The sequence below is a fragment of the Rhinoderma darwinii genome, chromosome 4 (assembly GCF_050947455.1).
Source record: "Rhinoderma darwinii isolate aRhiDar2 chromosome 4, aRhiDar2.hap1, whole genome shotgun sequence".
In the NCBI taxonomy this organism is placed as follows: Eukaryota; Metazoa; Chordata; class Amphibia; order Anura; family Rhinodermatidae; genus Rhinoderma; species Rhinoderma darwinii.
In genome coordinates this window covers 289,653,467-289,672,205 of record NC_134690.1, presented here as the reverse complement: position 1 = coordinate 289,672,205, position 18,739 = coordinate 289,653,467, and the positions used below count along the sequence as shown (strand labels likewise).

Genomic DNA, 18,739 nt, shown 5'->3' with positions numbered 1-18,739 from the left:
ACTGCAGCAGTCATATGGGATAAAATAAATCATCCCAGGGCTGCTCTGTAGCGACGCTGTGTAGCACTATATACAAGGGGGGGAGTGCTGTGTGGCACTATATATAAGGAAGGGAGCGCTGTGTGACACTATATACAAGGGGGGAGCGCTGTGTGGCACTATATATAAGGAAGGGAGCACTGTGTGGCACTATATACAAGGGGGAGTGCTGTGTGGCTCTATCTATAGGGGGCTGTGTGGCCCTATCTATAGGGGGCTGTGTGGCCCTATCTATAGGGGGCTGTGTGGCTCTATCTATAGGGGGTTGTGTGGCTCTATCTATAGGGGGCAGTGTGGCTCTATCTATAGGGGGCTGTGTGTGTGGCGCTATCTACAGGGGGTTGTGTGTGTGGCGCTATCTACAGGGGGTTGTGTGTGTGGCGCTATCTACAGGGGTGTGTGGCGCTATTTACAGGGGATGTGTGTGGCGCTATCTACAGGGGGGTGTGTGTGGCGCTATCTACAGGGGGGTGTGTGTGGCGCTATCTACAGGGGGTGTGTGTGTGGCGCTGTCTACATGAGGGGTTGGAGCTATCTACAGGGGGCACTGTGTATGTGGTGCTTTACTTTACAGTGTTTGACACAATTATATTTAGGGGCGCAGTGCATGGCGATATTATATTTAAGGGCTGCAGAAATGGGTCATGGCCAGGAGAAGTCGTCATGAGCTCTGCACCGGATGGAGAAGAAAAGAGGAAAAAAAACTACTAGCATCTGAGACGTCGTCACCTGCGTGTCACTGGATTTGTAGAGAATCTGTCCCTTCTCCTGACATGTTTATTATAGGAAATCCTTGTATTCCACATAACGTCTTTGTGCAGTCCAGGACTGATAGAAAAATTGGTGTTACCAATCCCCTTGTCAGGAGGATGTGTCCCTGCACAGTGTGATACTGTCAGTATGTAGGGACACAGCCCTGTGAAAGGAGAATCGTAACACCCATTTGTTAATGCTTGTGCAAAAAGGTAGTGTTAGCAATAGTTACGGCGCAGCAGGGTGGCGGTGGAGAAGGGGGGCCCAAGTTTGGGTAACAGCCCAGGGCCCATGGTGTTCTTAATCCGCCACTGGAAACGTTGCACTGTTGCATGGGTGAATAAAGCCTTTTTTTATTGAATTGGAACCTGTGTTGTGCTGCCTATTCTTTTGGAAATACAAATGTGGGACTGGAGTCTGAGGTCCTGAGGCTTGTGCACACACAATTATATTTATTTCAATATCTTTTGTGCTGCTCTTATTTTTCTTTTTATCTATCTATCTATCTATCTATCTATCTATCTATCTATCTATCTATCTATCTATCTATCTATCTATCTATCTATCTATCTATCTATCTATTATCCAGCACACAAGAAAATGGCGACAGCACTCTTCGAACACTAATGCCACCTAAGCCATTTCAAAGGCCTTCGGCAAAATGCAATCAGGATATCCCCGAGTTTTAAAACAACTACTGAGATCCTTAGCCTGTCTCTTGAATTTTGAGGCTTTAGGATAGGACAGTTCCTCCTGAGGTGGAGGTATTGCCCCCTAGGTATACCCTTTTTAAGAGCATATGGATAAGAGCTCTCCCACCTCAGGAGGCTGTTAGTTACAGTACTTTTCCGAAACACCTCTATTTTTATATATCCATTAGGATCACGTTCAATGAGAACATCCAAAAAGGGCAGTGCACGTTTATCGTCTTCCGCTGTAAATTTGAGACGCAATTAGTTGGACTTAATTTGTGCTACAAAGTCCAGGAATGAGTCCCTGGTGCCATTCAACAGCACAAAAATGTAATCTATGGATCTTAGACAGAGACAGATATGTTCCTGCCACCGGCTGAGGTCCTCAGAGAAGACAACATTGGACTCCCACCAGCCCAGGAGCAAATTTGCATACGTAGGGACACAAGGGCTCCCCATCGCAGTGACCCTGAGCTGGTGGTAGTATCGGCCATCAAACACAAAGAAATTCCTTGTCAAATTGTACTCCAGTAGTTCTAGCACAAATGTGATGGTAGATGAAGCTATAAAGAGCCCCTATATCTATAGAGCCCAACAACATAGTGTCCTCCATCTGTATCCCCTCTAGTTTTAATAATAGGTCTGATGTATCCCTGATGTATGAGGGCAATGCGTCATCAAAGGCGCGTAGTATGACACCTATATACGTTCCAATGTTCTGGTTTATACTCCCCATTACAATTGGACTTCCCTTTAGGGGTGCTATCCCCTTATAGATTTTGGAAAGCGAGCAGAATGTGTCCAGCACTGGAAATTTTGGGAACAAGAAGCCATACTCATCTTTATTGATCAGTTCGGAGGACAAGGCTCCTAGAAGCAGTCCATCAAGTTCTTTCAGGAAAGCACTGGTCGGGTTCATGCCCAACTTCCTATAGATTGTAGTATCTGATAATAGTTCAAGTCCAATAGTTTGTACTTTGAGGAGTCCAGGTCCACCACATCCCCCCCTTTATCTGAGGGTTTAACCCCTTAAGGACGCAGCCTAGTTTTGGCCTTAAGGCTCAGAGCCCATTTTTCAAATCTGACATATTTCACTTTATGTGGTAATAACGTCGGAATGCTTAAACCTATCCAAGCGATTCTGAGATTGTTTTCTCGTGACACAGTGGGCTTCATGTTCGTGGTAAAATTTGGTCGATATATTCAGTGTTTATTGGTGAAAAATTGCAAAATGTAGAGAAAATGTTGAAAAAATAGAATTTTTCAGAATTTAAATGCATCTGCTTGTAAAACAGACGGTTATACCACCCAAAATAGTTACTAGTTCACATTTCCCATATGTCTACTTTAGATTGGCATCGTTTTTTGAACATTCTTTAATTTTTCTTGGACGTTACGAGGCTTAGAACATAAACCGCAATTTCTCATATTTTAAAGAAAATGTAAAAAGCCTTTTTTTAAGGTACCTCTTGAGTTCTGAAGTGGCTTTGAGGAGCCTATGTATTAGAAACCCTGATAAAACACCCCATTTTAAAAACTAGACCCCTCAAAGTATTCAAAACAGCATTTAGAAAGTTTTTTAACCCATAAGGGCATTTCACAGGAATTAAAGCAAAGTGGAGGTGAAATTTGCAAATTTCAATTTTCTTGCTGAATTTCAATTTTATTCAATTTTTTTTCTGTAACACAGAAGGGTTTACCAGAGAAACACCACTAAATATGTATTGTCCAGATTCTGCAGTTTTTAAAAATGTCCCACATGTGGCTCTACTGCGCTCGTGGAATAAAACACAAGCTCTAGAAGCAAAGAAGCACCTAGTGCATTTTGAGGCCTCTTTTTTTATTAGAATATATTTTAGGCAGCATGCCAGGTTTGAAAAGGTGTTGAGGTGCCAAAACAGTAGGAATCCCCCAATAGTGACCCCATTTTGGAAACTACACCCCTCAAGGAATTCATTTATGGTTGTTGTTACCATTTTGAATTGGGCTGTGAAATGAAAAAATGAAATTTTTTCCAATAAAATTTCATTTGTGATCAAAATTTCTTATTTTCACAGGGAACAAAATACCCCATTTAGTTGCCCAATTTGACCTTAGTGCGGCAATACCCCATTTGTGGTGATAAACTGCCGTTTGGGCCCATGGGAGGGCTCAAAAGGAAAGGAGCGCTATGTGTTTGTTGGAGTCCAGATTTTGCTGGATTGGTTTTAGGGTGCCATGTCGCATTTGCAGAGCCTCAGAGGTATCAAAGCAATGGAAACCCACCAGAAGTGACCCCATTTTGGAAACAACACCCCTCAAGGAATTCAAATATGGTTGTTGTTACAATTTTGACCGCACAGGTTTTTCACAGCACCTATTTGAATTGGGCTGTGAAATGAAAAAAATTAAATTTTTTCCGATAAGATGTAATTTTTTATCAAAATTTCTTATTTTCACAGGGAACAAAATGCCCCATTTTGTTGCCCAATTTCTCCTGAGTGCAGCAATACCACATTTGTGGCGATAAACTGCCGTTTGGGCCCATGGGAGGCCTCAGAAGGGAAGGAGCGCTGTGTGTGCTTTGGAGTGCAGATTTTGCGTGTTTGGTTTTCGGGTGCCGTGTCGCATTTGCAGAGCCCCAGAGGTATCAAAGCAATGGAAACCCACCAGAAGTGACCCCATTTTGGAAACTACACCCCTCAAGGAATTCATTTATGGGTAATGTGACCATTTAGACCCCATAGTTTCTTCACAGAACTTATTTGAATTGGGCTGGGAATTAAAACAAAATTATTTTTTTCAAATAATATGTCGTTTTGCCTGAAAATTTCTTCTTTTCACAAGAAACAAAATACCCCATTCTGTTGCGCAATTTGTTCTGAGTGCCGCAATACCCCATTTGTGGTGATAAACTGCCGTTTGGGCCCATGGGAGGGCTCAGAAGGAAAGGACCACCATTTGGCCTACTGGGGATTTTCTAGTGCGAAGTCATGTATGCAGAAGCCCCTGAGGTACCAGTACAGTTGAAACCCACAAGAAGTGACCCCGTTATAAAAACTACACCCTTAAGGCATTCATCTAGAGGTGTAGTGAGCATTTTGACCGGAGACATACACCCCATAAACTGTAATGTGGGTTCTCCCGGGTATGGCAATACCCTACATGTGGCTGTTATCAGATGCCTGGGCACACAGCAGGGCCCAGAGGGGAAAGACGAGGGGGGATAAGCTGTGCGGAGTGTATCAGGGTAAGTCAAATTGGGGTAAATTATAAACCAAGGGATGTATGATACATTTTAAAACACTCTTTCATACATAGCTCTGGTTATTCGGGACACGTGTCACATTGATATGTTGTGGCATCCCTTATCGCCCTCTTATAGCAGACTTTGCACCTCTTTTGACTTTTTCCCTTTTTGCCAGTTTGGGGAACTTCTCCTGGATAGTGTTGCCGTCCTGGTACGATGTGTGTGGCCCCGCTTCCAGAAGTACTGGGTGCCCCCCCTTCTTGGTCCGTAAAGATTAGGTTCTTGATAATCACCTCTTGAAATTCCAGGAAAGTTCCCCTCTGGCCTGCACATCGATGTAGCACGTACGCATTGTACAATGCCATCTGTATGATGTGCACGGCCAGCTTCTTATACCACACCGCATGGCGCTGTAGGGCTTCAGGACTTGATCTGACAAGTCCATCCCTCCCATGTACCTATTGTAGTCCAGGATGCAGTCTGGTTTGGGGGTGGCCTTTCCTTCATATATCCTAAATCTGTAGGTATACCCTGATGCACTCTCGCACAGCTTATACATCTTCACGCCATACCTTGCCCTCTTACCCGGCAGGTACTCGCGGAATTGAACCCTCCCTTTAAAATGTACCAGGGACTCATCAATAGAAATACACTTCTTGGGGGTGTATGCTTGGGAAAACCGGGCACTGAAACGGTCTAATAGGGGTCTCCGTTTATACAAACGGTCAAAACTGGGGTCATCTCGGGGTGGGCACGGCTCATTATCAGTATGATGTAAGAAGCAAAGTATTGCCTCATTTATTTATTTTTTTAGGTTCCAGTTCAGATCTGAAGTTGCTTTGAGGTGCCTATATATTAGAAACCCCTATCAAACACCCCATTTTAGAAACTAGACCCCTCAAAGTATTCACAACAGCATTTAGAAAGTTTATGAACCCTTTAGGTGTTTCACAGAAATTTAGAGCAAAGTAGAGGTGAAATGTACTTTTTTTTTTTGTCAGAAAATCCTCTTTATACCATTTTTTTTATAACACAAAAGGATTTATCAGAGAAATGCAACTTAATATGTATTGCCCAGATTCTGCAGTTTTGAGAAATATCCCACATGTGGCCCTAGTGCGGTAATCGACTGAAGAACCGGCCTCCGAACCAAAGGAGCACCTAGTGGATTTTGAGGCCTCTTTTTTATTAGGCACCATGTCCGGTTTGAAGAGGTCTTGTGGTGCCAAAACATTGGAAACCCCCCAAAAGTGACCCCAATTTGGAAACTAGACCCCTTGAGGAATCCATTGTAGTTTTCTTGGGGGGCATGCGGCTTTTTGATCAGTTTTTATTCTATTTTTAGGTGGCGTGGTGACTAAAAAACAGCAATTCTATTTTTTTTACAGCGTTCACCGTGCGCTATAAATGACATATTCACTTTATTCTGCGGGGCGATACGATTATGGCGATACCCTATGTTTATATTTTTTTTAATGTCTTATGGCGTTTGCACAATAAAATACGTTTTGTAAAAAATCATTTACTTTTTGTGTTACCATATTCTAAGCGCCAGAACTTTTTTATTTTTCAATCAATAAAGCCGTGCGAGGACTTATTTTTTGCGTAACGAACTGTAGTTTCGATCAGTACCATTTTTAGGTACATGTGACTTTTTGATCTCTTTTTATTCCATTTTTTGGGAGGTGAAGTAACCAAACAATTGTGATTGTGGTACGGTTTATTATTATTTTCTTTTACGGCGTTCACCGTGCGGGATAAATAACTAAATAATTTTGTAGTTCAGGCCGTTACGGACGCGGCGATACCAATTATGTATAGTTTATTTGTTTGTTTATATATTTTTATTAATAATAAATGACTGATAAGGTTAAAAGGGGGATTTTTACTTTTAATACTTTTAAAACGTTTATTTTCTTATTTTTACACATCTTTTTTTTTACTTTATTACTTTGTCCCACTAGGGGACTTGAGGGCAGGAGGCCCTGATCGCTATTCTAATACACTGCACTACATGCGTAGTGCAGTGTATAAGAAGTGTCAGCTACTCACTGACAGCAAGCATAGTGGGTCCTGACTTTATCAGGACCCACTAGGCTTCCGTCTATGGCATAGCCGGACGCCATTGTTTGGTGTCCGGTTGCCATAGTCACCATCGCCGGCCGCTATCATGTAGCAGGCCGGCGATGGCAGCTTAACCCCTAAAAAGCTGCGATCTCTATAGAACGCGGCTTTTAAGGGGTTAATCAGCGGGGACACAGCGATCGAGGAGCTGTGACAGCTGCTGTACGAGACAGCAGCTGTCACAGCTCCTGTATGTGTCGGGAGGACGGCCGAAATGGCCGTTACTCCCGAGATGTACTATTAGGTCATGGAGCGCGAACGATACAGCTACCATGAACTAATAGTACGTCCAGGAGCGGGAAAGGGTTAATTGTGATGGTCCTGTCTTTTTCCAAAGTAGACAAAGCCTCCCTCTCTAGTCTATTTCAATTATTGAGCCCCCTTGTCTTTCCTCCTAATGCCTCCAAATTCTGGTTCTGTAACGACGGGGGTAGGGAAACGAACAAGTGAGCGCTAATCTACCCGCCACTCTGTCCCTGCCTACTTGCAACGACCCGCACTAGGCGACGGGGTACAACTGGGCGGCGGTCCCTACGCTCAGTAAGTGCACGAGACAAACATACAAGGGAATACAAAGCAAAGGGAAAGGGGCAGTTGCCCACGGAAACACCGTGAGCAACCAGAGTGGTGAACGAGCCAAGTCAAACCAGGAGAGCACGAGGTACCAAACGCAGAGAAGGAGAGTAGTCAGTAAGCCAGGGTCAGTATGGAGCAGGATCAAATAGTTAGGAGCTGTAGCTGGGCCAGGAAACCACACGAAAAGAATCACAAGCAAAGGAGGAACAGGAAAGGCAGGTATAAATAGACAGAGGGCGGGAGCTAGCTCCGTCTGGCCAGGCTGCGATAGGCTCTCCCACTCCTAAGCCTGCCATCCTGAGTGGTGGAAGATGGAGTCAGTCTCAGAGACGTAGATTCAGGTGCAGACTGATTACCTATGGGAGTTAACCCCGAAGCTGTGCCTGGCAGATCCTTTACAGGTTCACCAGTTTTTGGAAAATTTCAATGTTAGGTTTATCTGCCTGTGGTGGCATGCACATACTTTTTGGTTTTAGATTAGTGAAAGGTCCCAAGGATCTGTCCCTTTTATTATTCTCCACAAATTCCACCAGTGAACTCATTGCTGGTAGATCACTTGCCTCCAGATTATTTTCAAGGCAAACACGTCTATCCAGGGCTGAATAGTGTTTAAACCACTGGCGTTTTCTAATGAATAGGGAAATGTCCTTAATCCCAACAAAGGGATAATACTTCTCGGTTGGTACAAATGATAGGCCTTTTTTGAGAACTACGAGTTCTATCTCAAACACAGATGGACAGATTCACAATTTACATATTATCAGTAATTACTGATCCTAATCCTGATTCGCAGAAGTGAGGTTCCGTAGGGGGTATTGGTTTAGAGGTGGGGCCTGGGTTAAAAAAAGAGTTGCCCTGTTGTTCCGCCCTGCTATTGTTGGACATATTACTCCTTTGTGGAGCTCCCCATCTATATGACCTGCCTCTATCTCTTCCCCCTCTACTTGTGCCTCTTCCTCTGTCCACACTTTAGCTATCCTGCCCATAATCTGAACAATCTCGGACGGGATTTAGCCAAAAAAGAATAAGCCCTATTTTCCTTGAATTCTTGTAGATCCCTTATAAATTTTTGGTGTTTTCTGTCACTGATGGTATTCTGGAACCTTTCTATTATCCACTGCAGGATGACCTCTTTCTTGTCATTATGAGGATCAGTTTTTAGCTTTAAAATCTTTTCCCTAATGTCATATAAGACAAACTATTACCACATTTGTGACATAAACCAATTAATCAGTTAATTAAAATTAAATTTCAGTGTGACCCTTGTCCCTAACTTTCTTTGCAAAGATGATGCATCTGTGGCACATACGAGGCCACTAAACACCAGCTGGGGTGGGTGCCTCACATAGGAGAGTCTGCGGCTACAAAACACCAGCTAGGGAGAACTGCACACAGGAGAGACCGCGGCTACTGAACACCAGTTTTGGGGGTGCACATAGAAGAAACCACGGCTAATGAACACCAGCTTGGAGCATATAGGAGAGAGTTGCCGGACCACAATTCAAAGGAATAGTCAGAACTCCAGTAATATAGAAAAATCCAAAAATGTATTCACCCAACATACAGGCAACGTTTCACCTTCCCATTGAAGGCATTGTCAAGCCTCTGAGGATAGCACCCACCAATTTTTGGTTTATTCTACAGTGCAGCTCCTATATTTCGTTTGTCTCCTAGGAGAGAGTTGCCAACGTTTGCTAACTTTTTTTTCCAAGTGCCGCTCTACACCAGGAGAGAGCAGCTCTTCATTATGCTCTTGGCGATGCTGAACCCCAGGAGAGAGAGAGCAGTGTTGCATTGTGTGCTTGCTAGATGTTCAGCAGCGACAAACACAATTAAGCACAGCTCTTTCTCCTGGTAATCAGCGTCGCCAAACCCATAATAAAACGCTGCTCTCTCCCTGTGTTCAACGCTGACAAGCCCACAAAGGCACTGGACACCGGGAGAGGGAAGTGTGCCAGCAAATCATGCCCCGCATGACGGCTATGGCACTGGTTATAGATGAACAGAAAACATTTTACCTATATTCATAGAAGGGAGCATCCCTACATATTCAGTAACTAATAAATTCAGAATTTTGCTACTTTTTTGTTACAAGAAAGGAGTGTATTGTGGGGCCTCAGATGGTAGTTACAGGGTTAACACTAAGGCTACACATTGCAGATATTTTACATGCGAATTTGAACAGATTTCACCCTATTGGTTGCAAAGGGTGAAATCTGTTGTGAAAACCAGTAAAAATTCTGCAGCAGAATTTAAATGCTGCACATTTGAAAATCCACAGCATGCTCTCAATTCCGTGCAGATTTTTTTCGCGCTTAATGTAGATGGGGTTTTAAAAAGCGCAATCAACAGGTATTGTGCTTTAAATTGCTGCATATTTTCAATGCAGAATCTGCAGCGTGTGAATTCACCCTATGTATATTATTTATAAGAAACAGAATTTTGCATACAGTTATATAAATGAGATGAGAAAAGGAAATGGAACTGAAAATTGGTATGTAAACTAAAGCAAATATTTACAGGTAAAAAGTTTGAGGTGTACCTGTATGAAAAAAAAAGTTTTTAAGGACATTGGCCGGATAATTTTAATCGGAATAATTTCTTAAAACCATATCCAGAGAGCAGTTATACTCAAAATGAAATAATGTGTTATTGCCAAAGATCTATACTGGGACCATTCCTTTTTCTCAATATATGATCTAAGTATTTATCAATACATATCTTGCATTTATAGATTACATCAACTCCATACCATCAAACAGGTCCCCTTAAGATAACTTGGTCTCAGCAGATCCTGTTATCAGGGTCCCTCATGATCAGCAGGAAGAGGCAGCCATGAGTCCTGCAATGAGTCCAACTGATTCTGGAGAAATGCATGGCTAGCAGCAGCCTCCTCTCGCAATAACAACTGATTCCTCGTGGTTCTGGTGTTCATTCCTTAGAGCTCATCACTGTCTATATGACAGAACCCCTTTAATGAGCTGAATAAATATTTATGGGCCAGAATCTATTGTAATGATAAAGTTGGACACTATTGTGAACAGTATTTCCCATTATGCTGTAAATATTATGACCACCAAATGGTGCCACATTACTTGATTATGAACTTGATTTCAGTTGTTAGGCTAGCATTTTCTATTTAGTCATTGCTGTAAATGGTTAACAAGTCATGGGATCTAACATACATTTACTTTATTTTTAACTACGTGTTGATATGTTAAACCACTGATTTAAAATAGTAAGCAAGAACATGATGATAATGCAATAAAATATGTCTGGACCTTACTGATAGTTGTAATTCATATTAAAGCATGGCTAGTAATGTAGATTTCACTACCATAGAGAAATACATAAAATCAATACAAAATGTTTCTCAACTCACTATTTCTTCTTGCATTCAATGGCAGGATTCACAATGAACTCAGTTAGATTGATGAAGCCTTCAGCTTTTTCAGCCTGTAATGTAAAATTTTAGCTATTATAGCAATTGGTATTATTTCTATTCATGTTATTCGCGAAATGTAAATTTACTTGGCAAAACAGTTTTCATTTAATCTTAGTTGACAACATGTTATTAGAAAATGATAAAATAATGTACAAAAACAGCTCAAGTATTTATCCTTTATCATCCTTTATTTATAAAGCAGCAATATATTGCGTAGATGACATGATTGTTCCGTATTGACTATATAGAACCAAAATAAAATGAAGGGGCAGGACAAGGTTGAATAGTTAGGAGAAGAATGCAGGTTATGCGCGTTGGCTTATCACAAAGAGGTAATAGTGTAAAAATAAAGGAAAATGACAGGAAAAAGGACAAGGGAGAGTTCTAGAAGATTTGGGCAGGTAAACAGAAGCCAAAAGAGACAGTCAGTAGTGTATCAAAGGAGTAGAGAGGTTGCGTAGAGAAATATTTTTGGATGATTTGTGACATATGGCGGCAGAAATTATTATCTGCATGGAGTTTGTATATTCTTCCAGTGTTTGTGTTGGTTTTCACCAGGTACCCTGGTTTCCTCCCGAAACAAAACATACTAATAGGTTAACTAGAGTTCTATGAAACTGGTCCTAGTGTGTGAGAAAATTTGATTTTGAGCCCCACGGGGCCATAGACTCTGTGAGATGTCACTCTCTGTACAGCACTGTTGGTGTTATGTAAGCAATAGGAAAAAAATAAATAAATATATATATATATATATATATATATATATATATATATATCACCAAGTTATTAATCTGGGAATGTATTAATTCAGATTGGTTTCTGCCCACTAGAGCTTAAAATCTACTCCCTATATCAACCACACCTACAGACTGGTTCTTTGGTCGAGAGACACATTTGCTAAAATGTTGCATGACTTATGATGATTTTTTTTATCACGTTATGATGATTATTTTTCATGTTAGGCTCTGTTCACACTTATGTTAAAGGTTTAAATTAGGCTTTCCATTACTTTTGATGTCAAGAATAGCACTGCCTGCAGAACTATTCTTGCTGTCAAAAATACCGAAAACCATGATGGACCTCTGACAGAATCCAATAAAGTCACTTTGCCGGTTTCCATTTGAAAACAGATCTCGCATAGCTGTCATGGCTCTGTTATAAATGGAAGCCATGATGCTAGCGTGAACAGAGCCTTATTACACAGGCACAATTTCTGTGCCAAGTCTGAAGCTGTTGTACATGAGCATACACAATTATGTCTCTAAGCATTGATAAATGTTGCAGACATTTTTAGGTTTTATAAACAGCTTGAAAAAACTCAGTTCACACAGGGTTTTGTGGAGGCAGCAAAAAATCTGCTTGCAATAATTCTCTCAGGTTGTTTGAGGCGATTTTATATCACACATAGTATTTGACAAGTTTTTAACACTTTTTTTTACACGGTTTTCATGCAATTTTTAAGGTGTTTTTTTTAAATAAAAAAAAAAGACAGCCCTCTGCAGGTGGTACTTTCCACAGGCCTATGGGAACTCCACCCATCCTCCTCCTAGGCACCATTAGTAGTGCTAGAGAAAGGACTGAAGCTCAGATCTGTAAAGCCACAAAAATAAATAAAAAGTCTACAACAGGCCAGCAGTGGGGGCCCAAGAGGCAAGAATCAAGGTGAGGAGGTGGGAAATATGCCTTCTCATGAAGGTTGTTGCCAACGTACTACATCGGCGTAGGTTGAGTCAGGTAAGTTTTGGCCAACATTTTTTCTACCCTCCATTAGCCAAATTTTGAAAAAGCATTCATTTTTTTTAATGTTCAATACTTTTCACAGGAGGAAGAAGCACGTAGAGAATGCTGCCGTCGCTACTGGGTGCACCCTATTAACTTATTGCAACCACAGAGGGGACATCTTGGACAGTTCTACACAGAACTACGATGGAGAGTTGTTGTATTTTTTTTCTAGGTGCATGTTTTCCACACTGCAACTGTTAAAAATCGTGATGTATTTTTTCAATTTAGCTACTTCATATGCTGCGGATGTCAGCAGACACCTCGCACATAAACGAGAAGGAACAGAGAGAACTATAATTCTGTCCGTTTAACCACTAGACGCCATGGTCAATAGCATCCACAGCATCTAAGCCATTATAATGAGGGTCATGGCACCCTCCTACAGCTTAAACCCCATCCATGATGGTGCCGATGTTTGTCATGGAAACTTGGGGGCCTGATGAATGCCCTCAGGTCTGCTTTCTTCTGTTCGTGCTTAAGCCCTGCCACTCAAAATATGCCAACACAAATTTTTTTATTTTTTAAAACAAATAGTTTTTTATTTGTAGATAAACACAAAAAAAAATTTACATTTTGTATCGCTATATTTGCATTGACGAGCAATAAAATTAAGTTGTCATTTTCACTGCACGGCGAAAGTAAAAAAACAAACCTGAAGGAATTTTTTCAAATTCCACGCCACAAAGAATTTTCTTCCTTTTTTCCTGTATATTATGTGGTACTTAAAAATAGTGGCAATCGAAACTAAAAATCCCGCCTCCCCCAAAATAAAAAAAAAGCCTCCACAGAAAATGTAAAAAGTTATGGCTGTGAAACGCAGAAATGTAACAAAAAATAAATCTTGGAGTTTAACCCCTTAAGGACACGGCCAATTTTGGCCTTGAGGACAGAACAATTTTTTTACATTTCTCTCTTTGCATCTCGACGCTCATAACTCTTTTATTATTTGTACGACGTAGTTGTATGAGACTTTGTTTTTTGCGGGACGAGTTGTACTTTATGTAGGTATCATTTTTTGGTACAAATACATTATCGTTTAATTTATATAAATTTTTATTTTTGCGAAAATGCAGAAAAAAAGCAGTTCCGCTGCAGTTTTAATATTTTATTTATTTACACCATACACCGATCATCATAAATAATGTTATACATTTGTTGTACAGGTTGTTACGGTCGTGGCGATACCAAATATGTCTATTATTTCATTTTTTGGGACTTATATTTTAAAACGTTGATTTATTATAAAAAAAAGTGTGTTTCTGTGTATTTTTTTTAAACTTTTTATTTATTTATCATAAAAATTTTTTACATTCATTTTAACTTTTTTTTTAATCCCATAAAGGGATTTATAATTTTGATTTTGTAACTGCAATGTACTGGCATAGATCTACATCAGTATGCCCTAACAACAGGAAATATGTTCAGACAGCCCTGGGGTCCTTCAATGGACCCTGGGTTGTCTGGCCATACAAGTTATGGGCTTTGATCGCGTCACAGTTATCTTCTGTGACGCGATCAAAGTGCAGTCCCCTCTCCTTGAACGCCGCAATCAGCTTTCATCACGGCATTCAAAGGGTTAACGGCGGAGAGAAGATGTTTCTCTTCTCTCCGCTGTCAGAGCGGGGCCGTGGCTGTGTATTACAGCCGTTGCCCCGCTCTTGATCGCGCGCACAGACGGCTGTCACACAGGACGAGAATGCTCGTCCTAATGCGCCAAGTACTCGCCACTCAGGACGAGCATTCTCGTCCTGTGTCGGCAACCAGATAAAGGGGTTTAATAAATTTTGATGTTTCTTTACACCTATCCTGAGAAGTTTATAGATTTTTCTTGGATGAGTGTCCAGGCATCTGATCGGCTGAATGGGATCTTGGCAAACCATTTGATTTGTCAGGACACTACCATGATGAGGGCCATCAGTCCTATGGAGAGAATGCTAATCACGTTGCGGTGAGGTTTTTTTTGTCTTGACTTCTTGACCATCTTTGCTAATTTTCCATGAAAAATATTAGTGGGTATGGTCAAGATAGGCATGTATAAACATTGTTGCTCCTTGTACTAACTTTTTTCCCTCCGATTTTTAGCAACTGGGGAGAGTTATGCATCTCTCACCTCCAATTCCAGGTTGGTAAATCTAACATCTCCGGAATTGTGAGGAGAACATGCCACGTAATCCCGCACCACCTGCAGCCCATTGCGATGCCCAGTCTGACCAAGGAGACTTAGTTGCAGGAAGCAGCAGACTTTCAGTCTGTGGCCAAGTTCCCCAACTGCATAGGCCAGTCGATGGGACGCACATACAGTCACCGCACTCAGGATCACATTACTTCAATTACAAGAAGTATTTTTCTGTGGTCCTGATGGCGGTGGCTGATGCCTCGTATAAGTTTGTTGCTATCGAAGTTGGCGCTAATGGCAGTACTGGGTTTCCTGGGTTCTACTGACATCGTTATTTGGCCGAGCGAGTGCTGGTAGATCAGGTGACTCTGCCCCCTCCAAGACCTCTTCTGGGTACCATGCATCCACTCCCTTTCGTCATGGTAGGGGTTGAGGCGTTTCTTTTTTAAATCAAATAATTTTTATTGACACAGTTTTCAAAGTATACAAACATTCATTACATAAGACAACAACAACCCCCCCAACATATCCCACCCACATGCAAAGAGTACTATGCACAGCAATAATCCACCTGAACACAACGGATATCCCAACACTATTCCACCTGCACACAAACCACCTTCTAAATCCGCAACAAATATGACTTAGAGCGTTTAAAAGAGAGGTAGACGGCAACCCCGGCGACCTCACCCAATTGGTCCATTGACCTTCAAACTTTCTGGGAGCACTACGTTTGATATATAGCCCCCTCTCCATCAGAATAATACTATTCATACGATTAAGCAACTCCCTGTGTGTCGGCGCAAAGGAATACAACCAACCAATAGCTATCAGCTTACGAGCCTGATACAATATCTTTTGAATTGCCAGTTTTTGCAAAACAGGAACCTCAAGATCATCTACATACCCCAGAACACCCACTAGTGGAACACGCGGCGCCTGGAGACCAAAAACCCTATCAACCAACGCAAATACTTCTTCCCAGTGCCCTTGCAGGTTGGAACACCCCCACATCATATGGATAAGACCCTGCCGTTCCTCCGAACATCGTGGGCATCCCGCATCCGGTCGAAGACCCATTTTTTGCAACAACCCCGGAGTACGATAAACTCTATGAAGCAAGAATAATTGAGATCTACGTTGCGCCACATTAAGTGAGATCGACAGAACATCCACCAATATGGTTTTCCAAACATCTACAGAAATATCGCCCACATCTCGTGACCATTTTTCTCTTACCTGATCCAGAGAGGACTCCAACACAAAACCCAACAATTTCCCGTATAAGAACATAATAACCCTCGTCACATTGCCACCAGTTTCAAGCACATTCAAAACAACAGACGCCTGTATTTCCGGTGGGGATTCTCCATACTGCACAGTCAAAGCATGCTGCAACTCCAAATACTGATAGAAGAAAGTATTAGGTAGAGTAAACTCCTCTTTTAACTTTTGAAAGTATTTAAGTACACCATCCGTATATACATGGGATATGAGACTAACTCTGGCAGACTACCATTGCTCAAACCCCTGCAATTGATATAACTCCCATAACTTGACATTCCGCCATAAAGGAGTGAGCCGACTAATCCCCGTGATACCCTGGATATCCCTAGTCTTCCACCAGACTTTATGCATTAAAGAGAGGGTATAGGAATGGGTGGAAGTCTAAAGCCCTGCGCTTCCAGCAGGGAAATCAAGGAACCACGCCCTAACAAATACATCAATATTGCACCACTTGAGCCTCCACAATCTGAAGTCCCCCAACCTTTAAAATGTTACAATTGAGCCGCCAAAAAGTACATCTGGGGATTAGGAACTGACAAACCCCCCTCATCAGTAGGCAACTGCAACGTTTCAAGCTTAATTCTGGGAGGGGGTTGAGGCTTTTCCGCTGATGACCAACCTGCTGCGCCCATACCCACAGAGGGGACTGGATGCCTGGAGAAGAGTCTTCAACATCGAGGCTGAGCCGGCCACAACGCTTCTGTGGATTGCACCTTCGGGATCATGAGTAGTAAGTGGAGGGTCTTCACCTGTGCAATGCAATTGGATCCGGACACAGTTCACATGGTCATTAAAGCTGCCTGTGTGCTTCACAATTATGTTCGCGACTATGACAGTTCGGACATGGATGTGGAGCAACAGGCAGCTTTTAGTGACCTACCTGTCAACAATTTTTTTGGCCGTGCATCCAACCGTGCTGTACAGCCTTTGCGGATTACTTTATGAGTCCCGAAGATGCCATGCCCCGGCAATTTTCCTGCTTCCGTGAAGAGCAGCTTGACCAAGACTGATGGTTATCCTCATGGGACCCTCCAACGCCTTCTTCATCCCACCCGCCAGCAACTTGCCTGTGCGTACATTTTGTTTTAATTTTATTTAATTGTTGGCATTTTCTTTTTAAGGCCTTAATGAGGACATTTCATCTGCCCAATAACCTGCAGTTGACATCTCGGTTAGATTTCAGGTGCCTCACAGATTCTGATACTTTCTTATTTTTTTCTTCTATCCTCCATCGTTCCTGAGATATGGGGGCCGTTCGTTCTAGTGTTGGGTCTTTTTTTGCAAATTAATTTGAATGTGTAAAGAAGATTGTGCTTCAAGTGTCACTTCATCTGTTGGGAATCTAGTACCCACAAATTACGTGATGTACTAGATTCACATCAGTTGGGGTGTCCTTCTTGTGTGTCTTTTTTTGTTAAGAAGACACTTTTTTTTTACTAAATTACATTATGTTTTCCTGGCTAAAGTCACGCTGCATCTTTCTTAAAACGGTTTTGTTTTACAATGAAAAAATAACAAACTTGTGACATGTCAGAAATTTTGATGGGTGAGGGTCCGAGCTCTGAGACCCACTCTGATTGCTCAAACTAAGCAGCAGAACACTCAAATGAACACTGAGCCGCTTAGTTTATTATTGGCTTTCCTCTGAAAGCCAAGCAAACTGTGTACTGGCTGATATACTCTCTATTGATATACTCTCGTACACCACTTGCTCGGCTTTCCAAGGAAAGCAAAGCAGAGCCGATGAGAAATGAAGTGGCTCAGCGCTTACCTGAGCGCATCTGCCACTTTGTTTTAGTGATCAGAGGGGGTCTCACTGCTCGGACCCACCCATCAAAACTTCTGACATGTCGCTGTCACATGACAAAAGTTTTAAGAATGTACAGATACACTTTAAACAGGTTATCCCTCCACATAAAATTATCATCTTTCCACAGGATATGTGAGAATTGTTTGGTCACTGGGAATGTTGAGTCCAATTAAAGAAATGCTCTCTGCTGCTACATTCATTCTCTATGGGACAGCTAGAGATACAGCGCTCAGCTATCTCCAGCAGTCCTATAGCGAATTAATGTAGTGGCAGCACGCATGAGTGACCACCGCTACATTTACATTCGTCGAGGGGACTCGCGACCACCCTTTTCTTGATCGGTGGGTGACCCCCAGCAATCACAGACAAAACCTATCCTGTGGCTATGTGATCATTTTAATTTTAAGTGGTTGGATGATCCCTATTAATTTTTAATTTATAATCTGAAGTGTCATAAACAAATAGTCACTTACTTCTTCACTTCTGATTTCAAATTAAAATAGGGATTAGGCCTTCATACCACGGTTCCATTACTGCAGCCATATAAGGTTTAGTGTCATGGTCAAGACGAGGCTTTTCTGTCCCAAGTCTGACCACGACACTCTGCCATTATGTGGTTGCGGAAATGTATCTAAATTGAGTGGATTTACGCTGATTTACGCTGATGGGCTATGTTTCTCTTTAACATAAATCCAAGGAAAACAACTGTAATAAATAGACACACACAATGTACATAAATTTAAATAAAATAATTTATTACAAAAGAAAAAAAAAATTAATTAAAAATATTCCCCTATTACCCACCATAATTTACCCCTAACATTATAAAACTATACACATAATTGTCCACCTCCACCCAGAGCTAGCCTAAAAATTACAATTGGGT

The 18,739-nt window shown here is 41.7% G+C and overlaps 1 protein-coding gene across 1 annotated transcript in view; it reads right to left on the bottom strand.

Annotated features, from left to right (window-relative positions):
* Positions 1-18,739, bottom strand: part of IPCEF1 (interaction protein for cytohesin exchange factors 1) — a 160,808-nt gene that overhangs the window by 94,835 nt on the left and 47,234 nt on the right. The window contains exon 3 of the mRNA XM_075864341.1: positions 10,796-10,869. Coding sequence (XP_075720456.1) covers positions 10,796-10,869 — 74 coding nt within the window. The remainder of the gene's footprint in view (positions 1-10,795; positions 10,870-18,739) is intronic.